Source organism: Bombus vosnesenskii, unplaced genomic scaffold, assembly GCF_011952255.1.
Source record: "Bombus vosnesenskii isolate JDL3184/JDL3185 unplaced genomic scaffold, Bvos_JDL3184-5_v1.1 scf7180000013295, whole genome shotgun sequence".
NCBI lineage: Eukaryota > Metazoa > Arthropoda > Insecta > Hymenoptera > Apidae > Bombus > Bombus vosnesenskii.
In genome coordinates this window covers 5272129-5296232 of record NW_022882946.1, presented here as the reverse complement: position 1 = coordinate 5296232, position 24104 = coordinate 5272129, and the positions used below count along the sequence as shown (strand labels likewise).

At 36.1% G+C, this 24104-nt stretch overlaps 2 protein-coding genes across 4 annotated transcripts; both read right to left on the bottom strand.

Moving 5' to 3' along the window:
• Window positions 1-4609: 4609 nt before the first annotated feature.
• Window positions 4610-7152, bottom strand: LOC117233203 (U11/U12 small nuclear ribonucleoprotein 35 kDa protein-like). The gene is made up of 4 exons (XM_033493278.1): window positions 5877-7152; window positions 5446-5661; window positions 5160-5373; window positions 4610-5061 (listed from the first exon to the last, which is right to left on the bottom strand). The coding sequence occupies exons 1-4, from the start codon at window positions 5877-5879 to the stop codon at window positions 4871-4873; spliced, it is 624 nt and encodes a 207-aa protein (XP_033349169.1). The 5' UTR covers window positions 5880-7152; the 3' UTR covers window positions 4610-4870.
• Window positions 7153-9043: 1891 nt separating this feature from the next.
• LOC117233202 (calcium-dependent protein kinase 16-like) lies at window positions 9044-23263 on the bottom strand. Of its 3 annotated transcripts, none has more exons than XM_033493274.1 (7): window positions 22985-23263; window positions 19656-19746; window positions 14143-14346; window positions 13925-14066; window positions 13249-13448; window positions 12433-12585; window positions 9044-10651 (listed from the first exon to the last, which is right to left on the bottom strand). In XM_033493274.1, the coding sequence occupies exons 1-7, from the start codon at window positions 23016-23018 to the stop codon at window positions 9382-9384; spliced, it is 2094 nt and encodes a 697-aa protein (XP_033349165.1). In that variant the 5' UTR covers window positions 23019-23263; the 3' UTR covers window positions 9044-9381. The 3 variants fall into 3 exon arrangements, with proteins under 3 accessions (XP_033349165.1, XP_033349168.1, XP_033349167.1); XM_033493277.1 differs by lacking the exon at window positions 22985-23263 and adding an exon at window positions 22810-22960; XM_033493276.1 differs by lacking the exon at window positions 22985-23263 and adding an exon at window positions 20779-21035.
• Window positions 23264-24104: the final 841 nt, after the last annotated feature.

Here is a 24104-nt window from a genome sequence, read left to right as displayed (position 1 = left end):
TCATGTTTTGACTGCTTTTATTTATTCAAGATAGATTCTCTCTTCTGTCTTTTTATGATGAATGGTGTTTTTGATTGGAGAACGTGTTCATTGGATCGAGATTGAGTCGATACAGTTGAATAAAAATATTAGGAAATTTACTTATATCGATATGCGTTTGGTATGGATTTTCCAGATATTGAAAAGTTATTCGATTTATTTTATATAGTTTTGTGATGTTTGAAAAAGAAGTTTCTGAAGGGTTCTGAAGTTCACAGGTGAATATGGGAGTGGGATGCTCTGGCTGTCTGAACGATTCAGAGAACAATCTACTTCGCTGAATCGGTTGTAATAACGTCAGCTGTAAGTTGTCCGAACAGAATTTTCATATGAAAAGAAACGTAAATTTTATTAACTATGCATATCGAATACAGGTCAGAACAAAAATTTGTATTTCCAATAAAAATTTTCTGTCAATGCGTGCAAATATCAAGTATAGTAGATTACTTCATAGTTGCAATAAATCTTACACAGTTTTTATTGCAATCGCTTATTTATAGAATAAAACGTTTCATAAAGTACATCGCCACGGTATAAAATTTCCATGATCGTACTAAAGGAGGTACCTTCGGATGATAACAAAGTTAATAAGAGAGAGCTTTCCCCTAATGAAGTACTATACAGATATCAAAATAAATGCGATGTTCAAGTACTTTTTTTATCTTCATCCAGTGAATATAAGTAGCTTACTCTTAATAATAAATTGTACGACATTTAATTCGGATTCTAAGGACTTACTACGATTAAAACTTAACTTTCTAACTAACTGCGAAACAATTATCAAATTATTACCTACAGAGGCTACAGCTAATATTAAATGATTACCTACTGTAACTAGCCCTGAAATATCTACTAATAAATTTAGCAAACAGCCAATCTAAACTTAATTAAATTTAATAACTTATTCAATAACCAGTATCCGCCACTGCTAATTCTACCTAATTTCTTCTCAAGACAAACCTACTCATCTTGAACAAATCCATATGCGTATTCTTCTGTTCCGTTAAAAATCCCAAGTTTACGAACGTACATTCCAATACCTGGCTCGATGGCGTAACACTTTTAATCCGCAAATGCTGATCGTGTTCTTCCATCGTAGGGCGCTTAATTCTGAGTATTTAAAGATAGCAATTTATTCAAACGTTATGTGCCAACCACTCGCAAACCTTTTCGCGTTTCCACTTTACCTTCATTTCCGTTCGCCGGTTGGCTTAAAGAAAAGAAAGAAAATGGGAAGGGGCAGTACTTTTAATAGCAGAACGAGAAATCTTGAGTTCGTAATTGTGCTCACGTCTGACCGAGAGCAAGGGAAAAGGAAAGGAAGGAATAAAAGCCGGAAACTGCGGCGAATTAAAAAACGCTTCACGGGAAGGTTATTCGACGGAACTGTTTATCGCGTACGATAAAAGCCGTAGCTTTTATCTCAGTGCTTTCATTTTTCGAAATACGTTCTTAAGAGGGTGCCCCGTCTGTGTATAAATTTTTAACTAAAGATCGCAGTATTACAGAACATCGATCTGCTGAACAAACATGAAAAAGACATTAGAAGTAAATTTATCCGTGTTTCTTTTGGAGCATTATCCGTGCATATGCTAGAACGATTATAGAAATACAGGATAAATTTTTCCCCGAGTGAGTTATTTCTGACGCTGATATAGCTACATTATATCTGCCCCGTATCGTGTTCAACCTCGCTACCGCACCGGTCGAAAGTTTACTGCCCATTGGTCTACGGCACATTACTAAATATATTTACCCTCCTGCAATAACAATATGAAAATGATGGTCCCTTTGCTAAAAGCCATCCGACGCACTTTGTGTGCCTGAAATTAATGTAATCATTATTATAGTCGCGATACAAATGGTTGCGTAGAATGTAATTTATTCACTGTTAACGAGAAGATTAATGAAACAATATCTATTAACGTTCTGTCATTGAATATTTTGCTTGTAATGTTGAAACAACGATTATTCGTGCTTTGTTATTCAATATTTTGCTTATAACGTTCAAACAATTCGTATTAATATTGTTTAATATTTTGTTTATAATATCTTATCAATAATTATGGGGAATTTTCGCCATGTTTCTCAGAGGATATCTAATAAAAGCATTTATTAAAAATTTATCTCTTGTCGAAGAGTTAATAAAAATATTTATGTCGGATGAAATAAAATTTTTCTCTCTCGTTCGAAGGATATCGTGGGATTTAAGAACATAAAATGAAAGTTTCAAAGTCATAAAGAATGTATTAAGCAGATGGAAGGTTCAAATATCCAAGGGAAAAATGCGACAATGTGCAAACGCAATGAAGGAACGAATAAAAATATGAATATAGCTTTTAAAGTTATGTGCAAAGAATTATTATGATACTCTATACGTCATTTAGTTATTACACGATAACTGAAAGTATGTTCCAAAAATTCATCTCGTTTATATCTCTATGATGTTATTATCGTACGAAGAAACTTATATCTATACTACTGACATATGTTCTAACAAACTCTACAATTATTATAGTTTACAGTAAAGATCTATAAATCTATATATACATTCTAAAGAAAAAGAGAAAGTTAAGGTGTTAAGAAAATCACTATTTTAGTCCCAATAACGATAATGAGATATTAATCGCATGACAGAAAAAATTGCACTTTTACAAGAATCTACATATTGATCCTCACAGAAAAGATTTATAAATTCTTACATTATAAAAAACCTTAAAGAATCTTTGTTCCATAAAATATTAATCGTGCATATAGAAAAGTTACAAGTATAACAAACTCACTTTTTACTACTTCAATATCTTTCCTAATATTCTACTTGTATGTATTACAATACATAATACATGTATTACACATTTCTATTTTATGAAACGTTAATTATTCACATAGAAGAGCCACAAGTATAGTCAAATCATCATTAGAATAGATTATACTTTATGGACAAGTGATCTGCTTCAACTCACCGATCTCTTCCTAATACTTTACGCTTGTATTCTACACACATAGAGGCTCATAATAAAGTCGACTCTTAATAATTTGATAATATGAAATCGAAAGAATCAGAAAAAGAACTCAAAACTCAAACTCTAAAGAGAGTAAAGTGTGCGACATCTAGTATCTAACGGCTACAAAATGTAGCGAAGACCGCGTATACGAGCTGCCACCTCCGGCAGCTGTGTCCGTGAATAAAAAAAGCACTGGGGGCAGAGCAGCGTTTATGTTGTGAAAACGGGAGCAGCGTCCGAGTCCGAACCGACGAAATAGGAGCCGCGATAAACGAATGTGGGTTGCCCCTCTGAGACCTTGGCGAATGTGGATGAGGCAGAGAGAGACGAGTCGAGGAAGGAGGCTACCTTATCAGAGGCAGCCTGGAGGCTGAAACTTCGTTCGCGTGGCCGACGTCGAACCACGAGGCGGCTCCATATATGGAGGGGGCCGTGCTAGGGAGAGGGTGTCGCCGACGCTCGAGTATAAAGTTCCACGACGCTGACGACCTCGCTTCACACCACGCCAGAAAACTCGACTCTCTTGGCGTTGCTCGCTCTCCCAATGATCGCTGATTAATTGGTCATGCGACGCCTGTTAATCTTTCATACGCCTACTCAATTGGAGGAATTTAACATCTTCATAGATTTTAACGCGAGATTCCGAGCATAGGATGGGAATATAAATCTTGAAGATAGAAAGAAGAACAAGAAAGCTTTCTACATATGCTAGAAAGTAGTTTTGGTTGATTCAACGAAAGTTTCGTTATATGGTATTCATTATAGTGAAGTTGATCTGATTTAACATACGTAATTGGACCATCTTGAGATTTTAGTGCGAGATTACAAATATACAGAGTGAGAGTACGTATAAATGTTCGGGATACAATCGAGAACGATAATTTGAACAATATTCTTCTATTTTTGTGCAAGGAAGAATTTTATACGGTATAAAAGGAAAACAATTTTAGTTGATTCAACGAATGTCCTATTATAAAATGAATTTGATATAATTTAACAAGATTAAAGTCGTTATGGTTTTAATACCTTCGCAATTAACGAGCTAGGCATCATTATTTGTTTTGGATTATATATCTTCCGATAAAACGAATTGAATAATCAAATGAATTCCGCTGATTTTAACCGGATTAAAATAATTACGTGTTAATTAATTCTAGCAACGACATAAAATTGATCTGTGGCGTCGTATGATGAGTAGAACAGTTATGCTACGGTAATTTTTAGGATTGAAGAATTAAAACATTCTTTATTTTGGATAAATCAAAATTGTTTTAGGACATTCGTGCTTTATTTTGGAAAGAGTGCTATTCTCTCTAGAACATGTTTTGTAATTTTTGGAAACGAAAACAACATATTTCACAGTGATGGTTTTGGCATCGGTTACAATTTATGGTATGCTGAAAAAAAAAAGGATTCTTTAAATGACATCAGACAACGATTAGAAATATATTGCAATGGTTTAGATATAGCACAGATTTAGTAAGAAAAAAAAACAGAATGTTTTACGTAGTTTTCAATTCTATTTTAGAAAATAATCAGGAGAAATATTAAACATTTGTTTCTTCGTTAAAAGTTTCTGACATTAAATTTATTTTATTTTTAGTAAGTGATATTTACTTCTTAATTTATACATTACTTATAATGTATAATACGTTAAAACATATTTCACAAAATAAGTGTAGATTTCAAATATTTCTACCAGAATGAAGTCAAAATTACAAAATCTACAAACAAATCTTTGAACAAGCGCAGGTACATCACGACAACATTATTACAACGTATTTTAATGTTAAAGTTATTAAAAGATTTTAATTATGGATACTTTCTTAATGTTGGTAATAACGTTGATGTCCTTGATGGTGATGTTCTTGATACTGATGAGGTTCTTCATAATGATAATGTTGTTCGTGATGAGCATTTGACCTAATAATATGAGGTACGATTGGTTTTTTAAAAGGTCTATCTCTTCCACCAAATCTAAGTTGACCTGACCCCTTTTTGCCACCAAAACCACCACCTACATAAAATTATAACAACTATTAGTTATTTGTACATATTATAATATAAATTTTAGAAAGTTGAACACTTATAAGCAATTAGGATGTAATTACTTACCAAGTCTCCTTGGTTTCCACCCATGCAAAGTACGTCCACACTCGTAATCTACAAAAATTTGATAGCCTTTTAACGTAGCATCTACGCAACGTCTAATTACTCTTCTAGCTTCATCTTCGTTTCTCATTTCAATAAATCCATAACCTTGGGATAATCCAGTTACAACATCAACTATAACTTTTGCCGATACAACTTCTCCATATCTAGAAAAAAACTAAATTTATTAATACTTAAGTATATATACCTTTTTTATTTGTGAAAACAATAAAGGTTGAAGTATATTAACCTCCTTTAAATCATGTTTGGTAATTTTTGGACCAAATCTGGCGACAAATAATGTCCTTTCTGGTTTTGATTTTAATCCATGAGGTGGTTCATAATGTGCTTGCATCGCACGACTAATAGCTTTATCATGTGGTTCTGTATCTGTACCATCGATGCTACCTGCCTTCAAGGGTTCGTATTTTTTGGCATAAGGACTCCAATTCTGCAAAGCATCCACCTGGAATATAAATACATTATATTTTAAGATGCATTGATATACAATCTAAAGAACGTATGGTTACGTATCCCTAGTAAACCGAAACATAACCTACTGAATTGTACTGAATTGAATGCTCTTTAAATAGTACTTTAACATATAATTAATACATTTGTTTTAAAATACCTCTAAAATGACACGAAATTTATTTTTATTGCGATACATCATCTACTCACCATCTTTGTGAAAATAAAGTATAATGTATACTGACAAGAACGAATGTCATCAAATTATGAAAAAGATAACTACTATCACACGTCACACTCGAGAAATTATAATTATTGTTAATTAATATTTTCTGAAACAGAAAAAGAACGATATAACCTTTCCTATATAATAAACACTGTCAATGTTAGAAAACAACTTCGGACTATACGACGACGCCATCTGTAAGAAATATTAGAAGACGAATTTGAATTGGAAATCGTGAAATTCTCCGATCAGTCTCATTTTTTAAAACTATTACAAACAATAAATTACTTTAAAGAAAGAATGTACAATTGCAATAACAACTATAGCAATTTTATTTTATTCTAACAAAATTATACCGCTAATGGTACACTATATTATATATAACTCTTTATCGTACATATTCAAGATTACTTCCAAGTAACAATTGTTTTGTTAAAACGAAAGATTATAAATCAATGCAAGAATTATTAAATCATCTATAATACATATAATAATATATAGTAACTTTTCATTCTTTTGTTACTAATAACTCATGCAAATGATCGATGCGACTATAAATAATAGAAGAGAACAAATTAACGACATTCTTTTTAACATTGTCGTTATTATCATTTTTATTTTCTGTTATTACTTTTCTGAAATTTGTTGAATTTGTTAAATTATTTGAAGGCCTCGCTGTACAACGAGCGAGGAGCAACAGCCGCGATTGAGAATAGGAAACGTCAGACAACAGGTGGAACTACATCTATTAATATAATACAATATCGTGCGGCTTTGTGTCGTCCACGACACTGTAGAAGACTTTATTTAAAGGCACGGCTGGTGCGTTACATGCTCGTATTTACATAATACGAATTCCTATCGGGGGATAGCCTCATAAATTCACAATACACGCGGTTGCAGGAATTTCGTGGCTGAGCGCGTGTATTTTATCGACGGTGGCGTCAATTTCGACCTTTTAGTATTTATTAATCGCAGAGGCGATGCGACGTTTCGAATAGCTAGAGACGAATACACAATCATCATGCGTATCACGAATACGGATTATAAATTTACGACGGACATAATCCTTCACTCGAACAACAAAGAGACAGTTTACCGTACAGTTTCATGCAACAAAGTCATAGAAAATAGAATATTTATTACATTCGTATTCGTTATTGGGAATATAAATAAAAAATTATAATATGCCGTTTAATTTGGTAGAATTACACGTCGATATGCATATGTTATTAATACAATAATGGATTATATATTATGATATATGTAAGTACTTACATTATCGAAACCTCAACTGGTGTCAAAGCATAAACTAAATGGAAAAATATTGGTTAAAGTTATAGTTATGAATATAGTTATTCTTATTCTAATTATAATTATGTTCTAAATTCAAAGAAAAAAAAAGTCAATCGAAATTCTATCGTCTAATAAGAAAGATTTTCAGATATTTAAAAGAAAATGAAACTTTTAGAATTCTCATTGAAAATAAAGATATGTCGAATTAATTATTTTAATACATACATATATTGACATAAGTTCTCCTTAAATTATCTATCTAATTTAAATCAACCTGAAATCAAATGTTAATTACGTAACAGATAAATAATCATCGCTAAACTATATGGCTCGCGTATTTCATTCGTATACAAATAAAAGAAGATATGTATAGTTCAATACATTAAATGGTAACGATGAAAAGTATTAAAATATTTGTCTGAATTAGTGATTGAATTACATCTAGGCTTATAATAATTTTTGGTACATTGTTCCATGTTAAAATGGAATTAGTTTCATCGTATCAATGTTTCTATAATACTGTCACAGTTTCCAAATTTACGGTTTCAAGGGGATATTAATCACACACTAGAATTTCAGCGTCTACGAAAAAGTTACAAGCTTCTAGCGTCAATTTCATTACGCCTGCGAATGTTTTAATCGTTACGTCTTAACAGAGACGCAAATTAGGAGAAAAATAATACTTCACATGGTTACGCTGATGCAAGTATCCTGGCCAGAAATCATCGCGATATTTCTGTATATTCGACGAAAATCGAAACTTAATGATTAATTCGCTATCTAAAAGTAATCTAGACATAGGCTATCAAACTAAATCGAGTTCTAAATGGGCACCCATTCGTCTCAACGCCAGTATGGTGTTTACCGCTTTAATCCACCTCTTCTTGATGACATACCGCTTTAATCTAATTTTACAGATCGGATTCTCCAAGGCCACGTCCAACCATCGGTGTTCTAAGAGTTGAGTAGCGGATGGTCTTTTCCTGAAGCAAAACAATCGATCAAATTTACGATTATTTCTATGCAAATCGGTTGATATCTTAAGCATGGCGAGAGACAAAAGCGTTCGTATACATAGTTGGGATGTAGAAATAAAATGAGAACTATTTTCTATTGTTATTACACAAACGAATTTTAACGTAGTTATTTGGTAACTTGCAATGAGACAAGATTCGCATAATAGTAACATCTTGTCGAGACAAAATTGTTCGTGTAATACAATTAATTGATTTCCTTCTCTCCTCTTATTGACGTACAATTAATGTTAACAGTAAATTTAGACTGATAAAATTAAGAGAAATCTGGTTCTATATCTTCCCAGTCTTTAAGATCTTCTTTTGACGTTATACGGTATCCATTTATGGATTAGTTTTTGTTCGTGTACATTTGAATCGTTTAGAAGCCACGTTAATGAACTTCACAGATCGGAAGGTACAGGAGAATGATTATGTTGCTTGCGAACACTGTTTCTTCGATCTACTTCGGAATTTATCGTTATTTGTGTCATCTTCTTGCGATGAACGAATTTACGAAAGTAAATGATTTGTTCATTGAGAATTGAACGTTAATCATGTACTTATATAATGAAATGACGAAATTCATAAAAAGTGGAGTAATGAGCAAATTGGTTTCCAGCAAGTTCATACATAATATACAGTTACATGTAGTTAAATATACTTAGTACAGGAAACATCTCTTCTTCTATTTTTACATTTCAACTATACGAAAATTTTTGTCTCTATATATTCTTCCCTTTGTTGCTAACCAAACTGAATGTGAAAGGAATATTTTCTTGGAGACCAAAGAAAAGAATGAATACACGTGTCGATTATCGAAAAATTTTAATAATCATTCGTTTTTTTTCTAAATCGAACATAATAAATTTGACAACACGAGCAATTCACCAGGAACTCACGTATTTACTTGAATTCGACACAAATGAATTCAAATGAAATTGCGCACTCATTACAAACTCTTCAGTTCCATCCAAACCGGAAGTAGCAACGCTATTTGTATACATTAAACAAAAAATAATCGTATATCTTCACTGTGTCATCCACCACTGTCTCTGTATCTTGTATTGCCCTGAGAACTTCACAATGGCGAACGATCTTCATCGTCGTCGTCGTCGTCGTCGTCAGAAACGACAGGCAAATCCAACGTAGCCATCAAAACTCCACCAACGGAGTCGTCTCAACGATGTATCGAACTCGACGTGGATGAACTAACGTTAGTCGCCGTCGACTTTTGTTGTTTCGATTGGAAATATTCGGCCAAAGAGTTCATCGTTTTCCTAGCAACAGATTCCTCGCCACACCAATCGACGCTGACAGACTTGCGACCAACTCCTGACGACCTCGTGGCACCTTCCCATTCACCAAGCAAATGTAGCAACAAATCCTTGGTATTAGTAGGTTCATCCAGATTCAGACTCTTATGCAAATTACGAAGGGCAGAAATTCGTGGGACGTCTCTACTAGTCTCGCCAAATTGTTTCACTCGTGCGCGCCGCCACGGTGGAGTAAGATCCATCTCAGCCTCATTTCTGTTAAATATTATTTCATTTTTCTTACTCGTTATATCTTCCACTTTCTGGTCGAAAGATTCCGACCTAACTGATTCTATAGAGCCTTTCCGGCTTCTTTCCTCCTCTTTCTTCTGCTTCGACATCTTCAACGAGGCGAACATATTCGCGGTACTGGTTTCCGTGTTCCTATCAAAACTACGACTACTATGGAACGTAGTTCCGTTGAGCTTCCTGTGTCTTACTATGCTCGACAATTTCTCTGCAATTTCGTTGCATTCGGTATTTTCAGAAACCAATCCGTTCCTCGAACGAACACCGTTCCTCTTGTCCCTGTCTTCGAGCGGCTTCTTGCTCTGTTCGCCAGTCTCCGAGGAGCTTCCCTCCTCGTTCGAATATCCGCTCGCTCCCGTCGCTATGGATCTCAGACGCTCTGATAATTTAATTATCTCATCAGCCAAGATGATTTGACTGGCAGGGTCGCCCCTTGACTTCTCCGTGGTGACGCCCTCGGAGGCTCTCCTCTCGAGACCGTAGCTAGGCACCGTCAGGAACGTGCCGTAGCTCTCTCGGGGTGAGCCATCCGTCGCTTCCGACGGCGTGCTGGAGATACTGGCACAAGGCGACGGACTGTGACCTCCTAACGACACTAATTCCTCGTAATCGCGAGTCAAATTCTGTTGAGTCAACACGCACTGAGGAATATCTATGATGTACGGGCTGTCAGGGTGCTCACGCCAGCGCTCCACGAACAGCCTCAGATTGTCCTTGGTCACGTCCAACTCGTCTACGCTGCTCGTTTCCACTCGAGGGATTGGCAGATCTGGAGTCTTCGGCTTCGATATCGTCGCCGTTTGCTCGACCTGCTGCTGTTGCTGCGTCGTTGGCTTCTTCACCAACCAACGATGTTCCCTGCAGTGCGTGGCCGACATTCGTTTGCTGAAAGATTGGACAGCTCCTTCGTGAGGATGATCCAGGATCGCCAGGAATTTGTTTCGGATGTTTTGTGTCTCTCTTTCTCTGTTGCTTTTTGATTCTTTCTCTCTCTCTCTCCCTCTCTTTCTCTCTTTTACAAAAACATATATATATGTGTGTATATATATATATATATGTGTGTGTGTAGAATTTTTGCCTGTTCTCTTCTGAACCGGGAACGTGCAACTCTATATAGATTTTCAACGATGGAAGCGAATGATTTGATAGCGATGATGAGATGGAAACGCGGGGAACACGTGTGAAGCTATAGAACGTGTTTCCTTGAATGGAATTCGAAAATCAGAAGCCAGACAGACGTCCCGAGATCAAGAAACTATATGTACGATGGATTTCCGCTTCCTTGGCCGCTTTTGAATGCTTTTTTTAGAAGCAGCAGGTCGAACGGATGTTGAGACTGTTCGTGAACGCACGGCGTACGAGAGTAATTCGATTCTTCTTCAAAATGAAGTTGAGAAATTGAGTATTCGATTCGATTCGTTGAACGCACTTGCGTGCTTTCTGTTAGCAGTTTAATTCAAGGGAACGTAAAATCGTAATTCGTGCTGAAATCATTGATTTACGCAGATTAAGACTGACGTTTGAAAGTCGGTAGTAATTTATTGATTTTGCTTGGTGATAAGATATATCGCTTCCAGTGAAAAGCAACATATTGAAGATGAAGGAAACATGCTCGGGATTAATCAGAGACAAAGGGAGAGAGAGAAAGTCGAAGAGTAACCGTGAAAGAGTTACAACAAAAACGCGAGCGTAACTGTCCAGATAATCGAACGTTCGAAAGAACTTGTTTTTCTCTTCATTTGCAAGGTCTTACTTCGAATTAAATTCAATCTCGATATCTTTTAATTAAGAAATTATTTAGAGACCGATTAAGAAGTTTGAAATACAAAAATGTAACATAATCTTTAGAGATCTATCGCGAAGGACGAAGTATAACGAACAGAATAAAAGCAATCGGAAAATAGTTTAGCAATTTTCATTACGCCATTCGTATCAACAACTATTATTTTATTATCTCAAGTTGAAACAGAAGTTACACTTGATTACGTATCGGAATTAAAATTACAATTTCTTCGTGAGTTTTGCCTTCGCCTTCGACATAAAAAGTTCGCTAAAATGATATCGCTTTTAATTTTTAATTTATAAACGCCTAGAGAAACTAGAGTTACACGATTTCAATATTTAACGAGAAATCCTAATATTTATCCCATTTGCTACATAATTAATTTTTAGTCTGCTAGTTTCTATGAATATTCCATGATTTGTTCATATTCTTTAAAATTGCACAGTTTCAATATTTGCAGTAACTACACGATCAATTTTTAGTCTTATCGTTCCTGTTTGTATTAAGTGTGCACGTAGGGATCGTATTACACGCCACAGTTGGAAACATTTGCCATGAATTACCCTACTTAACGTAATCCGAACAATTCGAAACAGTGGATCATTTAATCGAGAAAATGGAATAAGGTGATCGAAGGATACAGAAAATGATGGCTCTGTTGAATTTTCTTGGCAAACGATGTACGTACAGTCGAAGACAAGAAAGTTGTTCGTGTATTTCGTTATCTGGGCAGCTGCGTTCATTAACAAGTTCTGCGAACGTGTCAGTGTTCACGTTCGTCTTCTGTCAATCGTAATTAGCAACGTGGTTCGGATATTTTAGCATAAATCCACGTCACCTTGGTACGACGTAATATTTCTCAAAAATAACAAGCGATACGTACTCTTTGTCTTTGACTAGCAGACAACGGATAAAATCCTTCGCGTCTTCGGATATATTGGCGAATGCGTCATGATCAAAGTCGTACTTCGCGATGGTCACGTTCGCCATTGTCTCGATGTCTGTGTCCCCCATGAACGGTGACAAACCGGATAATCTGAAAATAGAAATAAATAATTTGCTTACGTCTCTCGTTGTAATTTGCACGGAGTAACGAAATGTGAAAGATCTTTAATTTCTTCGTCGAGGAACAAACGAGAAATAATTTTACTGGTACAATCTACAGTTAAATCACCAAGCGTTAAGTTTATGTTCTTCGCGTTGTTAGAAAATAGAGCTGTGGAATGCGAAACGCGCTTTACACGTTTTTCGCCGAAGGCTACTTGCCTAATGTTTATAGTAGAAGCAGAATTTTTTTAATAGGCATTTACGGAGAAGTATGTATCAGGGTTTATATGTATATATGCAAGATAGATAAAATAAACAAAATTCTATGTTAAATTTAGTAGAAATTACGGAAGAATACATTTAGCGCGGAGAATTTGAGAATAAAACAGTTTGAAAATTTAAAGATTCGAATATTTCAAAGTTTACAAGTTTGAAAATTTAGAAACTAGAAAATATAGAAAAACATGGATTAATCGGAAACGTGTCATTCTCTGAATTCGTAAATCTTCTTTTTCGAAAAATCAAAAACATTTATTACACGTATATTTCAAGTATTGTCGATATTTCTTACTTGCTGTTACACGTTTCTCAAATATTTATGTTCCTGTTTTTCCATGTAAAGTAAACGGATCGAAATTGAAGGGCAACTTACAATACGTAACAGATGACGCCTATACTCCACATGTCGGTACCATAACCAATCTGATCGAAATTTACGACTTCCGGTGCAACGAACTCCGGCGTGCCAAATAGAACTTGCAACTTCTTCTTTGGATCGTACTCCCTCGCCAGGCCGAAGTCTATGATTTTGATCCTATTACCCTCCTTTGTCAAACATAATATGTTTTCAGGCTAGAAACAGAGAGTATATCGTTTACCTTATCGTTATATTGTCAAATGTGAATTAGAAAGCGAAATAATGTAATTATACGATAAATTGTGAAATGTAAATTAAACCGAACTAAGCGATAAAACGCTTTTAAAATTCATTAACTATAGCTTCTATTTAATAACTCTGTTCATTTATGTAATAAACCAGATATACTTCAGAGTTAACACGCAAACTACGTTAATATAACTATGAATGAAAAATATACAAAAAATACATTTACTGCTACTAAAATGTGGCTTCTCCTCGCTAGTTGCGTATCTTTTCCATAGATAACAATCTTTCTCATAATACAGTTAAACTGAGAATTTCTATGACGAAAAACACAGGCAATTGCCGAGGAGAAGTCATGTTTTAGTAGCAATAAATGTATTAATCGTCGAATAACAAAGCTCAGCTGTACCAATAACGTAAATCGATATTTTTCAATATAATTTACCTTTAAATCGAGATGCAAAATATTCTGTCGGTGAACGAACTCTATACCCTCGCAGATCTGTCGCATGAAAACGGCGCAGCTACGCTCGGTCAACACGAAATCGTCGTCTATCACCCTCTCAAATAGTTCGCCGCCTTCGATCCTTGAACATACGCGAAAATAAGCATAATCGATATGATTCCTCTAAAATGAACACATTTGCTGTATTAAGAGCTTACAGTTCCAAAATTACGTATATCTGCTTGCCGGTGTCAATGGCATCGTAGAGCTGAATAAGTCGTGGATGTTGTAACCGTCTCATAATTTCCACCTCTCGTTCCACCGATCGCTTGTCCTCCTTTTTCGCCGTGTTCACCACCTTCGCGGCGAGCATCAAGTCGCTTACTTTCTCCTTACATCGATAAACGGTGCCAAATTTTCCTCTGCAAATAGGTACGATCTCGTTTCACGTATCTGTACACCTAAGAATCCGTAGAAACTTCTATCAAGGCGACTTCGATCGCCTCGTTGTCTTTGCTTTCATTCGTTAATTTTAAAATTATGCGCGATCGTACGCACGGTTTCGTCAAAATGATGGCTTTCAAATCTATCGTTTGTACGGTTACCAAAAAATATGCAAATCCGTGCGATTCGTAAAATTAATAGTTGATTTTTATTTAATTGGAGTCGTACAGGCAGAATAATTTTAGATACACTTTGAAAGTTGGCAAGTAATTACCAGTTGTGCAATAAAAGTGTTAACCGTTGTTTTATAGATGCTTCTCGTTACAACATTCATGTACAAGTTACATTTACTGTGCAAATAATTCGAGCATTTTTGCACGTTTCTAAACGGCGGTATAATTTCCCAAATATCTTTTCATCTTTCTGAAATACTTGTAATTTTCAATTTTCATAACTGTAGTTTCAAATATCTTTCTAGCCTTCTTTGAACTTCTTGTAATTTTTTTCTAATCTTTCGATTAATTTCATTTCACTTCGATACATTTTTCTATCCTAATCTCGATTTCCTAGAACATTTGAACTATTAAAACGACTTAGCGACAGTAGCAAATATTTACCGAAGGAAGGAATTGACTTCTGTCTGTTATCCAATAAACCATCTTCACCCGTATGTTCTTTGAGACCTCGTAAGCCTCGTAAATTATAACAATTCACTCTTGATACTGCGCGAAATCAAACGTTATTTTCGACGAAAAAAATCGTACCCCAGTCTAAACGTGTACAATCGCTTTCACTCGAAGCATAAACACGTTTCATGTAAATTGTTCGGCGGACAGAAACGCATTAGCTATTGTTGATGCATGGTAATGTGCGCCAAACATCGAAAGCTATACTCGTTACAAATATTCTTGAATCATTTTTAAATATCAAATTTTACGATAGAGTTGAGTTTCATTGGTAACAAGATTCAAATGAAATGGAACTCATTAATGGTAAGAAGATGCTTGCTGGAACCTTGAAAATGGGATAAAATAGACGGTTAAATAATACATGATAGTATGTATTTCTTTGTAGTCTTGCAATAGTAAATGTCAGCGTAATAAATCGTGGTAACTCGAGAACATTTAGGTATGTGAAGGAACAGAAGAAAAACACCTTGTTAATATTTCATTGAACGTCTCAAGAACGCCAACAGCAGTCGCATTCGTGAACTTTGACCTTGTTAACTCCAACATTCCTTCTTCTTATACAAACAAGACGCCTTATTCCTTTTTCTTATCGTAATTTATGTTATTGTTAAAACAATTTATCCGAATTATCTGTTTTAATGAAAATTACATTTCTCGCGCTGATGGTAAATGGCACATCGATTAAAAGTTAAATGATTTCAAGATTATAACGTTATATCGTTTACGTACGCTCTTCGGTTTCATTTTTCAAGCATTTTTCTAAATTCGAGAAAATATTACGAAAAATTTTCCTCCAGCAAAATTTTACTCAAAACGTTGACGTTGTACGTTAGGATGCCATTCTCGCAGAGAGAGTCATCGAAATCCAAGAAAATTAGGAATTTTGTATACAAACAGACGCGTCTCGATACTAAATAATTTCGCAAGAGATGAGCAATACGCGATATCTTTAATAACACGTTTCGAGTTTACTTAACCAGTGACACGTGGAAATGTGCAACAACACAGAAGCATTTAGAGGAACGTAACTCTTTCGATTAAAACTCCAATCGCGTAAAGTTCGAATCGGAAAAGCTAAAAAATCACGAAGGCGATCATTTAAAAAAGAAGGATAAACGAGCGAATGGATTTTTCCCTATTAAATTGCAAATAATTGCGTCCGATTCCGTGTTGTACCAAACAAAATAAATTTCTCGTGTCCACCTGTCGCGATTTCAAAATTTATCGCGTCTTGTTGTGCCAAGCAACACCGGCGAGAACTTTGACAATTTTACCGTTCATATCGCGCCAAGATGATTTGGCTATAAGTATAGTTACAAAGGAGATTATGCTCGCATTCTTTTCCACTCGATTGATATAATTTATTATGTTCTGCGTTTATAAATACGCACAGGAATCTCATGTTGACTTGGAACGAATCGAGAAAAATCTACGTGAACAGAGAAACCGTATGTGCCGCGTAGAAAGAAAAACCCGCAGAAGCATAGAATCAGCCTATGGTTTTTGGAGCCTTGTTGAAACACGATGGTGTAACGTGACTGTCACGAAGCCAAGTTAGTGACTCATTGAGTTAGTAGAGCATACTATGGACGCAGAAATTACAAATTATCGCAGTGGAATGTTTGCCAGAAAATCGTATGATGCCGTGGCGAGACTGCGTTTTAATCTGCATTTTAATCAGTTGCGATGTGAAAAGCGATCCAAGAGTTCATTTAGAAGGAACAGCGTCAAAATATTTGCTGAAATAATTGGCGTGAAAATTAACCGCTACAGTTATTACTACGTTGTTATACGCTGCTTAAAAAAATTAAACAGCTATTTCCCACTTTGATCTTTCTGACTTCTTGTCTACGTACATTTTCTAATAATTCTCTTACGATCGATTTTTACTACGATCTCGTCAGTCGTCGAACCTATAAACTTTCTAGCTTCTCTTTACGATAAAATCATTCGTAGTAGCAATTTCGCAATTATTTCGAACAGTGTTCTAGTCGATGCGAAATTACTGCAACAGCGTGTTCTTCCATCGAGCAACTACGAGCTTTCAAGGATGTACATCAAGCGTATAGATAAACTATACAATACGATAAATTATCATAATTTCAAGCTAAGGAATAATCTACAATTATAAACGAACTCGAGTATACACAGATAAAGTGAAAAAGTGATTCAGCTAGGAACGTAACGTCGATGCTCGATCGAATCTATGTGTGAAGAGTAAAAGCGTCGGGATGCTGGGCGATTCGACGCACGAACGTCAGTCACTACGAAAAACTCATTATTTATAGACGTGCAAGGACCTTGATTACACATCGAACTTGGTGCAGCGTCGACTCTTTGCATACCTTCGTTATCAAGCTGCACAGCGCATTCGATTCATTTCGATGGCCATCCAGGAGATATTTTTCGCAAGTGGCTACGATTCATTGCAATGATTCACGCTATATCACGCACTCGATGGAAAATGGCCAATTCGACAGAGATCGCCGAACGATGAAAACGATTCCGGTTAATTGGAAAATATGATTTACGATTGTACAACTTGTTATTAGAATAACAGTCGTGCTCGATAATTCGAGATGGAGATTTTCTAGAAACTCGATGCCAGAAATATCGCACTGATCGTGAATGAAGTAATTTTATCACAGAAATGGTCAATGACTCGAGATCGTGCACCTTTTATTGGAATTTTCAGATATAAATGTTAAATAGAGTTTGCATTATGAATGATTCTAATTTCGTTGCAATTATCGAAGTAAAGATTAAAGTACTATGACACGTCAATAGTGTATGTTGCGATAGTGATTGTTATAAGAAGTTTTTCATAATAACAAGAAATTGATAGAGCACGTACGCTTAGCGAAACAAGCGAATGTTCGATTAAAAGTTTGTTCTTCGATTCTGAATTTAATCACAAAATTCTTCCTCGACGATATCGTTAAAGAATCTTTAAAAATCGCGTAGAAATTCCTTCAATTCTTGAAACAATATCGGATATCAACATGTTAGTTTTCTATAGAGGATCCTCTGCCACTTTTCAGAAGCAAGTATTTCCTATTTATTGAGTCATTCAAATCGTTTCGTAATATTCCAATACATTTCGCCAATTATTATCTAATCATCTCGAATAAAAGAAATTAAAGTTACTTGATTATGTATCCATAAAAATTCAATTTATCGCTTCTTCGAATAATCTGAAATATTAAACCACGCATCGTGGACGAAGATCTTCCGATATTTCTCGATCGAAAACAATCATTCAGAATCGATGGTTCACTAATAGTTTGTCATTGACATTCAGATCTTACCTTTGGCACTGATCCATCCGTCAATACTTTGTGCGTGGTTAGTGGTTACGAATACACATCAACATTGTGTCTCGCAATTAAAAATAAAATCGTACCTTTGCGCCGATCCTAATCGAAAATAAAATTCTTCCTTTTGAAACTCGATACATCCATCGAGGTAATTTCTCTGTTTTGACAACGTTTCCTACTTTGATAAATAACTACAAGGTATTTACCAATATTTTCTACGCAATATATATTTTGTTTAAAAACATCGCAGTAACATGGCATAAATCGGAATGCGAATAGTAACTGGAAAGCACAAACGTTCCAATAGTTTATTTCGTAGGTTTACTGGCTCGTGAAAGCGGCGGCGTTGCATGTAAAAATCATTCAGGTCCGAGTCTCATTCATAATGGCAGACACGCATAGTAACTGAAAGATTACGATGTATACAAGACAGGAATACCACGTTCGCCGGAAGGAATAAACACGTCAAGGTTTCGTACTTTTTCCTTCCTCTTTCTCGGACTCTCTTTCAGTCTCAATCCACCTCCGTCAACGGAAAATTTATCACCTATATCATCGTTACTCTACCTTACAAATATTTCTTTCCAATTGTTTTACTTTTGAAACCGCTTCCAAGTCGTTTCTCGTTATACGTGTAAGGTGTCTTATGAAATGAAACTTATCTCAACGAATTGCAACCAATACAATTTTTACAACATTTTCGCATATTAAACACGCGTTTGAAAGGTCAAACGTATCGCGTTTCCTACGTCTCGTTCGACTACCGTGAATCTCGTTTGTCTGATTCTCGTTGAAAAATTTGTTCGAGCGTTCAGTTGCGTCACAAAAGATTTTCAGAAATACAAAAATCGAGCATCGCAATAGCATTAACAAGCGACTTCGAAAAGGCTACTAGAAGCTTTGATCTCGTTTATCCATGTCAGTGGAGGTTGCGTCCTTCAAAACGGAAATTCCGTGTTCCTTGGAACGTTCCTCTATGCCTGAGGCATGCATTAGAGTCTCGGTACAGCTTGTATAATCATTGCGCAATACCAGCACGCATATTGTGTCAAATTCAGAAACAGCATGCCCAACCCTGCGGCTCGCCGCGATATTTGCAATGATCGTGTGTCTCTGTATGCATAAATTCGGTCGAGTGGTCGGCTCTGGAAAGTTACGTAGCGAATTTTACGCGTCTATTCCCATCGCGAGCGCGTAGGGTACGATGCGTTTCTTTGTTTGTCAACAATAAAAATACGCAAATGTGATACGCAAGGAAATCGATGTGCGATCATCACTCACCGTCCGATCTCAGATTCGATGTCGTAATGATCCTTGAATTCCACGCCCCGACGCACTGTCACATTTCGATAGGGGAAACTCGGCTCGAGCTCTGTAAAATACGAGAATTTGTAATTAATATCAAAGTTTAGATCGTTGAAATAAATTTTGAAATTGTAATAAATTACTGTAGACCATCTTAATTCTATTGGGTTGGCAACTAAGTGATTGCGGATTTTGTCATTAGGTGGTATTGACAAAATCCGCAATCACTAAGTTGCCAATACAATACAATACATTTTCTGCTGTTGGATTAGATTATACTTTCTTACTCGATGTGTATTACGCTCATCCAAGTGTTTTCTATAAAAGATAACTTAAAAGATCAGACGTCGTAAATGCTAAAGTTTTTTACATAAATCGATCTTTCTCCGAATTTGTAAAACTGCATTTATAATTGCAACCGAATCGCCAACGATTACGGTAGCGGCTGATGCGATTATAAACAATCGATTAAAATTAAGAAGTCACTGGTATTTTAATATTACGATTTATTCAGATATTTCTGACTTTGATCGTACACCTTTGTATCTAGAACGAAATTGTCTTGCAATATTAAATCGTTTTAATATTTGCATCAACACACGGTATGTTGATTTTATTAAATCCAGATGTACGTATCATCCTTAGAGAAGAAGAATGACTACGAGATAATTTTATTTCACGATTTTTCACAACGTTCTTCACATTTAAACGTATTCTTTTATTTGATCGGTTGGAGTAATAAAAATAGAGAATAACGAATAATAAATTCAATTCGTTCGTTCGGTTTCAACTCGAAATAATAAAGTGAAATTATAAAAATTTCGAGCATTTTTTAAATTAACTTTGAATAAAGCGCGTGGAAAACGACCCTATTATCGTACGGAAAATTACTCTCTTCTGGAAGAAAAATGAATCGAATTAAAAATGGACAATAATTCAGAAACGTATATTCTTATAAAGAGAGTCAAATCGTGACACGTGAATTATTTCGTATATGGAAGTTTCGTCGCTCGAATCGAAAGCTGATCATGCTGAAACTCGACTCGAGTTCCGTTACCGGTGGCAACAGTTCCGGTGACAGACGCGTTCCTTTACTTACGATAAGAATTCGTCAAAATCATCATAGTTTAACACACGATGTTCGAAACGAACACCGAATGGCTCGTTAATTATCTATTTTTCGTTGAGCCTGGGTTACGAGGGAACCTCGCCAACTCAAGATTTCTGACATACAGGAAGCGGTGAACGTATATCGAATTGTCTCGCGTATAAATTTAGCAATTTTTGTGTCTCGACCGTGGTCACACTTTGATGTATAAGCTGCCATCGCGATCATGCACGATGTATACAATTATGCTACGCAAAAGCGATCGGAATTTAAATAGAAAATATAAATAGAAAGGCGCATGAATTTGTCGCGTAAATTTCAAACGAAAATCTAGATTGAAATTACAGCAAAGCAACGAATGAAAAACAAAGTTATTTCTTATATTAACTCACGACTATGATGGATCGTGATTCATATAAACGATAAATGAATCTCTCAAAAGCAAAATCCATCAAATCTGTTTTTTTTTTTTTTTTTTTTTTGTCAATTTTTCAGTTTCGTTACGTCGATTCTTAAGACACAAACATTTTTAATTATTTAGTTAGCAATTTAGTTATCAAATTGAATTACCGTGAGAGAATACTGTAAACAACAGAAGTTTTCGATTCCAGTGTAGTTGTAATAAAATAATATTTTCATTTTTCTCTGCTTTCCAATCTATGCAGTTGATCAATGTGACTTCTTAATGGTTGAACTATATATACTTTGCGTGGTTTTCTTTTTGTTTCGATACGAAATTCCTTCTTCGTTTTGAACAAGCATCTCCTGACGAACGCGACAAACGCATAGTTTCGTGCCGGCCGCGACCTCATTTCACCCTTTTGTACGAGACAGCTGGTTAGAAACATCCGTAGCCTCGAACGATTTCGGGGTTCATCGAGACCGGTCGTTTAAAAAGATCGGTAAACAACCAGTGACGCTCCAGCATCGTCCCAAATTCCAGTGAATCACTGCATTTATTTAAAGAAAAACCACGCTCAAAACACACTCTGCACGCTTCACTTGGATAAGAATGAAATCACCACGAGTATAACTAGCCAAAGAAAGAGGAAACTCAGTTTAACTCAACGGAACCTACATCGTTTTTCGCATAAAACCTCGACACTTCTTTCCTGCCTTATAGCATAAACAGATAACTTCGAATCGGCATAGCAGTCATACGCATCGTCCCTTTTATAGAAATTGTTGCTTTAACATTAACGAGTTATTAAAATAATCTGTCTAAAAAGGAACAATTCCACGTTCGAAATTCTCATTCTCTTTTCTCCCTATCTCATGCAAGTAAACATCTTCAAATCACTATATGTAGTTTATAATAGTACATTATTCGTATGAGATAGAGAGAGAAGAGATTGAGAATTTCAAGTGTAGAATTATTTCCTGTTTGAATATATATATATTTTTTTCACACACACCATAACTTTCACATTTATATTTATTCAACGCACCAATCTAAATTCCAGTTAGTTTTAGTACCAGCAAAATATGTTTTAAAAGATTTCTCCTAAAAAGAAGCACCTCTACGCTTAAAATCCTCGACACCAATCCTACTCACCATATACAATATACTATGAGAGCCTTACATCTTATTATATTTCAAAAATCGTTCGCGTCATTCACAGACAAAGCACAACGATTTTCGACGTTGAAAAATTCGACAGTTCTACACTCGAAACCCTCGACACTAGTCCTATTCACACCACATAATATACCATATACTATGGAAATTGCATATTTCCTTATATCTATCGTACATATATATATATATATATATATATATATATATATATATACATTCCAACAATCGTCTGCAACGATTCACGAACGAATTACGATCATCTTCGATGCTCGACAATTGTACAATCGACATCAATCCTATTCACCACAAATAGTATATTATACTTGAGAAAATCTTGTATCTTTGCATCTACATATTCCAAAGATCGTCCCCATCAAACGTTTCACAAACAGATCACGATGATCCTCGATACCGAACAATTTTGCACTCGAAACTCTGCATACCTATTCACCATACGTACGATAAAACTATAATTATTAAAACTTGATATCTATATTCCAATAAATCATTCCCATCAAATATTTCACCAATAATCCACGACAATCTTCGACGCGATCGTAAGCATTCCATAGACTGGCACGCCGTTTGGTGTATCGAGCAATGCTTGGTCTCCCTTACCGCCCACCGGGTCAGTCTCGTCGACGCGTATCATCCTTTCGACGTCTTGGCTACCCTCCCCTAGTGCTCCAAGCCACCGAGGAACGGGTTGCGTTCGTCCGACAGTCGTTGGGTTGCACACGCGGACGATGATCGCGCTCGATCTCTCTCTTCTGGCGCTCGCCGATCCGGTGTACCCTAAAGGCAATTATTGACTATCGCGTTTGCGGTCTCGGGCGGCGAGTCCCCGGAGGCCGGCGGCGGGTGCCTCTTCTTCTCGGCTCGGACGGATTTAGATTTTCGGCGGACGCCGCGGATTCTGCTGGCGGGTCACGTGGCCAGTGGCGTTCCTCGGCGCCCTCCTGCTCCGCACGCGTTCTTCGCCAGCCTGCCACCACCTTCGATCGACTTTGTCCTAACTTCTAACGCCGGTTGGTTTTATCTTCGTTCTGGATTACACGATGCTAACGATTTCGATATCGGAGAATAGATCTAGGAACGGACGAGCGATTCGACGAGTCGTCGACGCAAGTTCTTGTTTGACTTGTTTCGCTCATTCTGCGTGCACGTTAGCGATAGGATAGGTTTCGATATCGAAAAATAGATTTTTAAATCGACGAGTAGATTTACGAATACGTTTTTATGGAACTGCCGCGGAGTCGTTTTTTCTCTTCGTTCTGGCCGCGCGATATCAACGAACAGATTTTGGTATCGATGAATAGATCGATGAATGGACGAGTTGCAGCGAATTCTTACGCGCCACGATTTATTTTTCTCTTCGATCTGAATATACAAATAGATCGACGACTAGATTTTCCCCAGTGAAAGATGAATTTAAAAATGAGTCGATACGGGTTAGGAGGATCTTTCCCCAAGTTTCACGGGATTGATCGGTAGGATGGATCCGTAGCGCCGTGCTGGTTGAGAACCACGTAGACGCAGGTGTCGCGACTATTGAGGTTTTTAGGGTGAACCGATTTTAATTAACCTGTTAACTAGACGAATAAACTCGTCGATTGAATTACCAATCTCTAGGATGTAAGCTATCCAAAAAGAAGCCTACAAGTCTATAGTACTTTTAGTGGAACAGTGGAATTATTATAAAGAATTTTGATTTACTTCGTCAATATGAAAAGAACGG

What these genes read in the sequence shown, in the direction of transcription:
- LOC117233203 (XM_033493278.1), bottom strand. An exon ending in CCAAACATGATTTAAAGGAG is followed by an intron (nt 5,374 to 5,445) that starts GTTAATATACTT and finishes TAATAAATTTAG; the next exon opens with TTTTTTTCTAGATATGGAGA. An exon ending in GTGGAAACCAAGGAGACTTG is followed by an intron (nt 5,062 to 5,159) that starts GTAAGTAATTAC and finishes AATTTTATGTAG; the next exon opens with GTGGTGGTTTTGGTGGCAAA.
- LOC117233202 (XM_033493274.1), bottom strand. Translation starts at nt 23,018, where the DNA reads ATGATACGCGTCGACGAGACTGACCCGGTGGGCG. An exon ending in ATATACGTAATTTTGGAACT is followed by an intron (nt 14,067 to 14,142) that starts GTAAGCTCTTAA and finishes CGTATGTTCAAG; the next exon opens with GATCGAAGGCGGCGAACTAT. An exon ending in GGCGTCATCTGTTACGTATT is followed by an intron (nt 12,586 to 13,248) that starts GTAAGTTGCCCT and finishes TTCTATTTTCAG; the next exon opens with ATTATCCGGTTTGTCACCGT.